This window comes from Mastomys coucha, unplaced genomic scaffold (assembly GCF_008632895.1).
Source record: "Mastomys coucha isolate ucsf_1 unplaced genomic scaffold, UCSF_Mcou_1 pScaffold13, whole genome shotgun sequence".
Lineage (NCBI taxonomy): Eukaryota > Metazoa > Chordata > Mammalia > Rodentia > Muridae > Mastomys > Mastomys coucha.
In genome coordinates this window covers 221,977-232,435 of record NW_022196895.1, presented here as the reverse complement: position 1 = coordinate 232,435, position 10,459 = coordinate 221,977, and the positions used below count along the sequence as shown (strand labels likewise).

Genomic DNA, 10,459 nt, shown 5'->3' with positions numbered 1-10,459 from the left:
GGGGGGGGGGGAGTAAAAGTATTGGTTTATAAATAGCCTTGGGGGTAGAAATATATCCCAAATTTTATACCACCACCACCACCAACCCAAAAACCACTATTAAAGTAAATGAGCTCATCTGCAGAATACAGAATGAACATACAGAAATCAGTAGTGCTGCTGTATGCCAACAGTGAACTACCTGAATTGGAAAGCAAGAAGGCAATCCCATTTTGAATTTGCTGTAAGAAATAACCAGAAAAACCTTAAGAGTGAAAACCTGATAAAAAAAAATCAGGTAGACTCACACTTGGTCAGAACTGGCAGGAACACTACACACACTGAGGACATAAAACCCAAACTCACTTTTTAATTTCTCGAAGCAGCATCCGGATGAGGATGTTCTGAAGGGGTTCAACCATTAACTTCCTCCACATATCCAATGCTAGCTGCCAGGAAAAACAGAAATCATCAAGGATGAATTAGGTAGTTTTTCCCTTAACATTCGTTCAAGGATTTTTTTATAATTCTTCTTTTTTCCCCTCAGGCCCCACTCTCTCCAGGCCCTGCTCACTCCGGCCCACTCACTCTGGCCCATAGGTTTTTTTAATTTGTTTCTCATAACCGATGGTTGTGAGCCACCATGTGGTTGCTGGGATTTGAACTCATGATCTCTGAAAGAGCAGTCAGTGTTCTTAACTGCTAAGCCATCTCACCAGGCCTCAAGGATTTTTTTTATAATATAAACACCCATCAACAGGATTATTATTGATATTTTAAAATATAAGCAAAAGCTGAAGGAAATTCATACTCCAGGAGTCCAGCTTATGAACCTGGTGGCATCTATAGTCCTGGCTGAATTTACTAAAGCTTGTTTCAAATTTGGCTCAAAAAACAAACAAACAAACAAAAAAAAACAAAACAAAACAAGGGGCTGGAGAGATGGCTCAGCGGTTAAGAACACTGACTGTTCTTTCCCAAAAGGTCCTGAGTTCAAATCCCAGCAACTACATGGTGGCTCACAACCATCCGTAATGAGATCTGAAGCCCTCTTCTGGTGTGTCTGAAGACAGCTACAATGTACTTACACATAATAAATAAATAAACCTTTAAAAAAAAAAACAAAAAAAACCGACAAGAACAACAGGAACAGAAGGAAAAATAAGTTTTCATTTAAAGTAGCAGTCTTCAACTCAGAATTATAAGATTAAAAACATTATTGTATATATATGCTTGTATATTATTGCTGTTGTTATTATTCATTACTACTAGTGTGTTTGTGTTCTGGAGTTTATTCTCTCCTTCCGTTATGAGGAGTGTTCCAGAGATCAAGCCCAGCTTGTCAGCTTGTGTCCTTACAGTCAGGAGGCAAGTCTCCCCTGCACCCATGGCTGTAACCATCACTGAAAATTAATAGTTTGTAAAATCCTAATTGATTGTTCAATATTGAAATACTAGATAGAGATGGGCCAACCACTAATGACAGGTGGAAGGGGAGACTGAAGCCACAAGGCTGTCTATTCTCTGACAAGTCTATATGTGCAGTCACTTAAAGAAGTTCTTACCTCTCCTATTTCCATAAGTGGTTCATTCATATCTACTCCACCATAGCCATATTGTAAATCAGCTTCCGTCAATTTATTCTTTTTAATATACTGGGTATTGAGATACCTGAAAGTCAAATGTAAGAACCATGGATATACAGTCAAAAATCAGTCAGGAAAGCAAATAACTGAGAACTCTAGAACACTAAATCTCAGAGTCATACATTCACAAACTAATGCAGTGATTAACACCAAAAGAAAACATATACAGGTTAGAAATGAATGAGAACAGTAAATTATTAGCCCCGGACTTTCTGCAAAGCTTACTACACCAATAGCTTTTCAGACAGTAAGACTAAAACAGCCCCCAGCACAGGAAAGGAACAAGATCCGCTTCCCCTCGATTCTCACCACAATGCTCCCAACTTCAAGCAGATGTCTTACAGTGGCTTTCAGCTAAGGATGGACTAAGACAGGAGTACAGGCCAGCACAAGACTGGTCTCCAGCCTGCAATGCCCTGTAGCCACGATTACAATGTCTAGCTGCTTTCATTCAGATCTCTGTACCTTTTGAGCCTGCCTTGATCTCCTTCTAAACTCTACCTTCCCATGAGGAACAAAATATTTTACCAACTACACAGCACTTGCTACCACACACACAGTCCTTTTCTTTCATTGATAAATTTTTTTATATGTTCAGTTCCTCTCTGGAGTATAAGGGTGCTGAAGGACCTCTTCTGGCACCAATCAAAAAATAGCAGCCAGCAAATATGAAGTTCTAAAAGGAAATTTCTATTTAAAATATTACTGAATTGTAAAAGAATGGCAACAGTCTACAAACAGCAGGGCCTGCTAAAGTTTACACTAGAATACAAATCTGGATCAGCAGCCTGAGACAGACTGTAAAAACAACAAAGGCCATAGATGTGCAAGCAAATGCTCAGGTACACACACACACATATATACAACAGCACTTGGGAGGCTGAGAAGCACAGGTTACAAGTTATAGATGAGGCCAAGATAGCAAGACCCTGTCTCAAAACAAACAATAATTCTAAAATGGCTTAAGTAATTTTACATAATGTTAAAAAAATAATTATGCATCTGGTAAGGCTAAACAACAGGGGAGCTCGTGCCCAAAGAGTTCCAGACCAGCCCAGCAAAGAACACAGTGAGAGAGATTCTCATCTTACAACAAAAACTACTTGAGGAAACTGATATTTCTGCAAAGGCAACTTAGATTAAGTAACCTATACTTGTGTTGAACCAGCAAAGCAAAGGAATAGCAACACGCTAGGAGAACTGAGAGCTTCTGCGGTACTGTGGTGGGTGCTGCCCCAGAGCAGGTGCAAGAGCAGACTGCCTGGAGAGTTACCAAGCCATCAGCTTCTCCACACTGAGAAATTGAAACCCAGGCCCATTTATGGGACAAGCCACAAAGCATATGGCAAATTATCACTGTATCCATCTCAAGCCATAAAGATTACAAGAGTAGACTGTCTAGGCCTAGAGTAAGAGAAAAATACTTCATGTGAGTGTTTAGTATTTATTTACTCTGTCAATAAATGTCTGCTTTGCTTAGCAATAGTCATAGACAGGTATTTTAAATCAGTAACTACTTACACAGGGATCCCTAAGACTTAGTGATGGTATAGCCACAATGGCTTAGGACATAGAAGCTTTGCTATTGAAACAATCAATGACATTTCCTAAAATTTAAGTTCTATCATTATGCAACAGTCAACTGCTCTTACTTCTACAAGACTGAATCAAATAGGATCAGCTCAAGAGAACCACAGAAGTACAGGACCTAAGCCGGAAACCATGTAGGAAAGAGGAAAATTTAGGAAGGGAAATGAGAACCTGTGAGAATTAGTTCTCCAGAGAAAGGAGGCAAGAGCAGCCAGATGGAGCAGTATGGGTAATGAAAGGAGGAAAGAGAGAGCAGGGCGCATAACTTCTGGAAATGTGGCTTAGATTTATTTACTTCACTAAGCGTCATCCAACCTGAGTTTTCACACTTATCTGGTGGAGTTTAACGTGTTCTAGACAATTTGAAGAAACAGTCACAACATTTCATTCTCTTCTTTTCCAAGGGTAACTGTCTACACTCCTGCCTGTCACACAGATACACACCTTGCTCTGATGTGGACCTATCTATCAAAGTACCTATTAGTAATCCATATTCCAATGGGAAATAATATAAATCATTCCTTCAAAATTAAACTCATTAGAATAGTATACATTGATTACAAACAAATCATTAGGGTAGAAAGAAGGCCCTGTGCTCTTCCAGGACCATGTTTCAATTTCAAACACCCACAACCATCTGTAACTCCAGTCCAAAGGGATCTACTAGCCTGAGGACGCCAGGCATAAGAGGTACCGAGACACACATGCAGGTAAGACACTCATGTACATACAAGTAAATCTTGTTTGGTTGGTTTTGGTTCATTGAGACAGGGTTTCTCTGTGTAGCCCTGGCTGCCCTGAAATTCACTCTATAGACCAGCTGGCCTCAAACTTGTTGAGATCTGCCTGCCTCTGCCTCTGCCTCTGCCTCTGCCTCTGCCTCTGCCTCTGCCTCTGCCTCCTGAGAGCTAGGACTAAAGACACAGGCTACCACCATCCAACCATAAAAGTAAATCTTACAACCAACTATGAATGCAGATGGTGCTAAGAGGTCAGGATTCAAAGCACTCACCTATACAGGCAGTCCATGTAGTCGGCGCCCTTGCTGTACTCTTCCCAGTACCTATGATACATAACAAGCACTTGTTCTTCAGACTCCAGAACTCTCTAAACAGAAAAAATATTTTTTGCTTTGAAAGTACTAATCATTTTCATTACAATAAAATTTTAAAATATATGTAATCAAACTCCTAAAAATAGCACAAATCAAGCATTATCACCCACATTTATAAATTATATTTAGTACAAATGAAACTGGGGGAAAAAACCCATGAGCCTTAGAATATAGAGTGACTATCCAAAGATTTCTCCAAAATAAAAGGACAAATGATTGTAGCTTGCGAGAGAACATGGATGGAGAATGTAGCTCAGCGGTAGCATGCTCACCTAGCATGAGCAAAGCATGTTCAACCTGTAGCATGCTCACCTAGCATGAGCAAAGCATGTTCAATCTGTAGCACCACACAGTTAATATATAAAACAATTCCAGCATATCTATGGATTTTTCACAAAATTACTTTTAAAACTGTTTTTGAGATAGGACTTCTCGTTGCTCAGGCTGGCCTGTAACTTGCAATGCCGTTCCCTGTGCTAGGGTTGCAGGTACGCAGTGATACAACCAGCTTGGGCATTGTTGGAGGTCATCCTAGTGTTCAGGTAAGCAGGCCACCAGCTGAGTGAGTCTTCTGCTCTTAAGAAAATGTGACTTTGTAGGCAAGACTGAACCTGAACACCCTGTAGCCTAGGATCCCCCCCTCCCCCGCACTCTTTCTACCTCAGCCTCCCCAATATAGGACTTTAGGCTTGAGTCATAAACAACTTCAATTCTATTTCTCAAAGAATTTGTGCTGAGCATGGTGGCATGCCCACATGCCCTGTTAGTCCAGGTCTGTGACTTCTAGGCTGCTCAGGGCTACAAAGCAAGACCTTATCTCTCAAAATAAAACAAACAAGCAAAACCCTACATAGCTTCCCCAGTGCACGGTGGCCCCAAAGAGCTGAGGAGGCAGGGCTGAGGGGGACTCACGGCTAGTCAGTTAGGCTACTTATCCATCTTGAATAACATAATTATTTTGTCTCAAAAAACAAAAACAACTATAGCCTAACTTAATAAATGGTAACATTAATACCTTATATGGCTATTAATATGTAAAGCAAAGTTCAATAGCTTATAATAGTCATATTCACCCAAAGTAATATATTAAAAACACTGAAACAATTTTAAAGTACTTGCTATCAAAACCTCTGCCATGAGTTGATACACATGCATACTCAAACACTAAAGAGTGTATGCAATGGACAATAAACAAGACCTAAAAGCAGTCTATTCCTCTTCCACATTGTTGAGCCTTCTGGGTCAATAGGGTATCTCTCCCTAGTTAAGGCAGAGGCTGTGTTGTCTGACCATTATGATCTGATGGTTGCCATCAACACCAAAGCAGAATGCAAGATTCTCCCAGGCCCAACAATCCAAGGACCATTCAGGGGACACAGCACCTCATTTAAATGAGTGAGATCTGTGATGATGGCCCCATTATATAGCAGGTATAAACCGTAAAGAACCAAACTGATTTGCCCTGTGAACCAAATAATGATGCTTAATTTACAGATCTTAAATACTGCTAGGAATACATTGTTTAGAAATTTAGGTCTGGTTAATTTCATGTGTATTTTTAAAGTAAATATTTTGTATGATAACATTTAAAATTTAAAATTAGGGCTGGCGAGATGGCTCAGTGGGTAAGAACACTGACTGCTCTTACGAAGGTCCTGAGTTCAAATCCCAGCAACCACATGGTGGCTCACAATCATCCGTAATGAGATCTGGCACCCTCTTCTGGTGTGTCTGAAGGCAGCTACAGTGTACTTATTTATAATAATAAATAACTCTTTGGGCCTGAGCACACGGGGTTGACTGGAGCAAGCGAGGTACTACAAAATTCAATTCCCAACATCTACATGAAGGCTTACAACCATCTGTATGGCTACAGTATACATATATATATATATATATATATATATATATATATATATATATATATAAAATAAATAAATAAATCTTAAAAAACAAAGAAATTGTCAAAGATAATTAAATAAAGATAAATTTTTTAAAAAAATTTAAATTAAAAGAAAAAACAAATTTGGTGGATGTTTTCCACGGTAAATCAGTGAGCTAGTCAAATAAGCACAGCTGCAAGTGTAAGCGCCTCACAGCAATATTATCCCTTACCTTATACAAATGCCGAACGTGATTTTCCAAAAAAATCTTTGTTTCCGCATAAAGTCTTTCTCCAAGTGGTTCAGGATAGGCCACACATAAAGCATAGATATCTCTAGATAGATTATTAAGGTCCTCATAGTAAAGACATGATATTATATTTGGCATTAAAAAAGAAAGCATCAAGCTGGGCGTAGTGGTTCTGGAACTTCTGTGTCTACCTTCCTAGTACACCAGCAAGACAAACGACGAAAAAGTAAACTGCAAATATAGGGCTACTTACGATGTTATCATGCATTCATACTTTAAACAAATAAAAAGAGCAGGGCTGCAGAGACATGTGCTACTGAGAGGTCTTGCGTTTGGTTCCTGACACCCACACGACAGCTCATGGCCATCTCTAACTCCAGCTCCAGACACCCTTTTCTGGTCTCTATGGGCAAAACATATGTTATGTGCCACAAATACCTCTGTGTAAAATCCCCTATAGACTGTGCTATCTGTAATATAATAAACCTTTAGAAAACAAAATTACCTAAAAATACAGTATGGGGGCACAGGAGAGGGCTCAGTTGTTAATAAAATATACTGCTCTTGCAGAGATTCAAAGTGCAATTTCTAACAATCACTTTGGGCAGCTCATAACTCATTTAAACTTCAGGGATCCAATGCTTCAGCCTCAGAAAACACCCATACATTGTGTGCAAATCCACATATATACACAATAATAAATCTTAAAGAATATAATATATTGGACCTACTTACTATCAACAACTTAAAACTATAAAATATTAATCAATATTATAGAAAGCAAAGATATAAGTACCCACCAGTTAAGAATTTAAACTTCCACTATGAGAAAATTGACAACAGTCTGGTAAAGGGACAGGTGTCAGGCACTGATAGACAGGGAAGATGATACAGTGTGGTAAGGGACAGGTGTCAGGCCCTGATAGTCAGGGAAGATGCTACAGTGTGGTAAGGGACAGGAGTCAGGCAGTGATAGTCAGGGAAGATGCTACAGTGTAGTAAGGACAGGTGTCAGGCAGTGATAGATAGGGAAGATGCTACAGTGTGGTAAGGCACAGGTGTCAGGCAGTGATAGATAGGGAAGATGCTACAGTGTGGTAAGGCACAGGTGTCAGGCACTGATCAACAGGGAAGATGCTACAGTGTGGTAAGGACAGGTGTCGGGGAAGATGCTACAGTGTGGTAAGGGACAGGTGTCAGGCACTGATAGATAGGGAAGATGCTACAGTGTGGTAAGGGACAGGTGTCAGGCACTGATAGATAGGGAAAATGCTACAAAATACACTGAGCCTCTAAATACAGCTTGTGATTTTCAGCTATACTTTTATTTATTTAAATCATGGTCTTTACTTATTTTTATTTATTTAAGTCAGGTCCTGGTTAGCCTAGAATTTGATCTGCAACCAGACAGGCCAGGAACCCAGAGATCTGCCTACATTTGCTTCTTAGAGTATTAGGATTACTTAAAGGTGTAAATCACAATGCCCTGACACCCCCAAAAAAATTTAAATCAAGACAGACACTCTGAAGAATGACAGCTGAGAATTGAGGCCTGATCTCCACAGGACGCACACACCTGCACACATACATGGATATATACATATATAAGAACACATGAATATGTGATCAAATGAAGTACTAGTTACTTAAGGAGGTAATTTTCCAGGTAAGCTGTCTGTTTCAAAGTCACTTAAAAGCCACTCAGATATTCCATAAAATACAAAACAAAATCTATTTCCTTTTTTAGATTCCTGCCCCCAAATAAATCAAATTGCTTCACAGAAAACTAAGAGATGAATTCAACAGAATCCATATCATACTCTAGATATACTGAGGTAAAAAAAAATAAAAACAGCTGGATATTAAAATTCTGTGTTCAAGTCTGCACCCTAATAATCACTGAAACAAGTTCATACAGACAGTAATTAGGATCAGAGAGATAGCTCTAAAGTTAAGAGTGTGGAATGCTCTTCCAGAGGACCTGAATTCAATTCCCAGAACCCACATGGGTAGCAGCTCACACTGTTCCAAGCGATATAACACTCTCTTCTGGCTTCCACCAGTACCAGGCAGCACAAGTACACAGACTACATGCATGCAAACCACCACAGCAATGATACCCTGCTGGTGATTTAACACTGTAAAAGACTTTTAGAGACAACATCATCTTATGATCAGTGTCTGGGACACAGGACACCGAACAAACGATTCTCATTGATAACTGCAGATAGAATAAATTAAGTGATTTCCTGTTAGTCTGAAGGATTTCGTCTATTGTACTAATATTCAGCTTAGCAGTAACAGTTCTGTCTTATGAAGTGAGTCTCTAGAGGACATAAGTCCCACAGAGCAAGTGCAGGAAGACTCTAGGCAGCACTAGTGCGGTCCTGCACTTGCGTGCAATGCAGGCCAGAGCTGCATTCATATGTAAAAGTCACAACTTACACAACCTAATTAGCAAATGTTTTCACCTTAGTCAAATTTGCTATTTACCTTCTATGTATAACACCATCACCTAGAGTTTGGGAAGTGTGTACTAAAGGCTCATGTTTAAGTCTTGGCCACCAAGGATGTGGTGGAGCCTTAAGTGGGCTCTAATGGTGCTAGTCTAGAGACACTGGGGTACTAACGCCTTCCTCTTTGCCTCCTGGCCACCATGAGGTGAAGAGATTCCTGACACGTGCTTCCACAAGTCTGTCAGCACCTTACCACCAGCCAAGGCAATGGGGACACGTGACTGTAGATTGGATGTCCTAAGTTCACAGTCTCATGAGCTTTGTTAGAGTAACCAAAAAACCAATCTAGAGCAGTTTCACTCCTCTGCAGGCCTTTCTTGACTCGTCTACCCAGGGCCACATGACACCTCTTCTCCATGCCTTTACCCCACTCCATCTTTCTCCACAATATCTACAAAATCTTACTAGTAGCACTGGCACTAGATTGTTGTTGCTAAAGCTTGGCATGGTAACTCACATCTATAATAACGACACTTGTGAGACCCCTGTGAGTTTGAAAACAGCAAAGGCCAGACTGCCTTGACGATACTGGACTGAACTTCTGAACCTGTAGGCCAGCCCAATTAAATGTTGTCCTAATGAGAGTTTCCTTGGCCATGGTGCCTGTTCACAACAGTAAAACCCTAACTAAAACAGATTTGGTATTGGGAGTGGGGCATTGCTGTGAGAGGCCCGACCCTGCTTTTGTTTAGAAGAATGTGGATTTGGGAACTTTGGATTTGGAAAGCAGTAGAATACTTTAAGTGGGGCTTAATGGGCTATCCTAGTAGGTGTTGCAGGAATTAATAAAAAATCAATCCACCCCGCAAACTCCCTTTCCCGTGGTGCCACGTTCTTGTGCAGGTATCGGTGGGTTCTTGCTATTTTCTCCCAGCTAGCTGCAACATCTCACTCACATGCAATACCTTAAACACCCCCACAATCATTCATCTAGCTAGTGCCTAGTACCTGGTAGGTAATGAATGACTCTTAAGGCTTAATTATCCAATCAGGTTTATATAATATCACAATTTACAAAATGCCAATACAATAATTTCAGAACCAAATAATAAAGACAATATTTTGACCCAATCAATTCAACATTGTAAAAACCTTAGCCTGGTTCTAACCATGCGGAGTCTGTCTGACTCGTCCTCCTCGTCTGACTCTATGATGACATCTGACTCTATGATGACGCTCCTTCTCCTCCTGCTCTCTGACCTTTCTCCTCCTCCAACTCTAGCTCCACCTCTCTATTCCTGACCAATCACAGGCCTGTCCCTGCCCTAATGTGACTGGACAGAGAAAATGCTGCAACAAGTAGGCATATGGAAGACTTTTGATTTGAATTGTACGTACCTGGCCCAAGAGGTTTCAGTGGAGAATTTCAATATCTGGGCCAGACTGTTTTTATAGTATTTTGGTAAAGAATATGGCTAATTTTGCCGGGCGGTGGTGGCGCACGCCTTTAATCCCAGCACTTGGGAGGCAGAGGCAGGTGG

The 10,459-nt window shown here is 40.3% G+C and overlaps 1 protein-coding gene across 7 annotated transcripts in view; it reads right to left on the bottom strand.

The window, feature by feature from the left end:
* Cul2 (cullin 2) overlaps window positions 1-10,459 on the bottom strand; it is a 47,271-nt gene that overhangs the window by 17,158 nt on the left and 19,654 nt on the right. For 5 of the 7 annotated variants that reach the window (XM_031364853.1, XM_031364852.1, XM_031364851.1 and 2 more), the window contains 4 exons: window positions 6,445-6,547; window positions 4,228-4,322; window positions 1,545-1,650; window positions 346-428 (listed from right to left, as the gene is read on the bottom strand). In XM_031364853.1, the coding sequence (XP_031220713.1) occupies window positions 346-428; window positions 1,545-1,650; window positions 4,228-4,322; window positions 6,445-6,547 (387 nt within the window). The remainder of the gene's footprint in view (window positions 1-345; window positions 429-1,544; window positions 1,651-4,227; window positions 4,323-6,444; window positions 6,548-10,459) is intronic. The other 2 variants (XM_031364857.1, XM_031364856.1) reach the window with 1 other exon arrangement.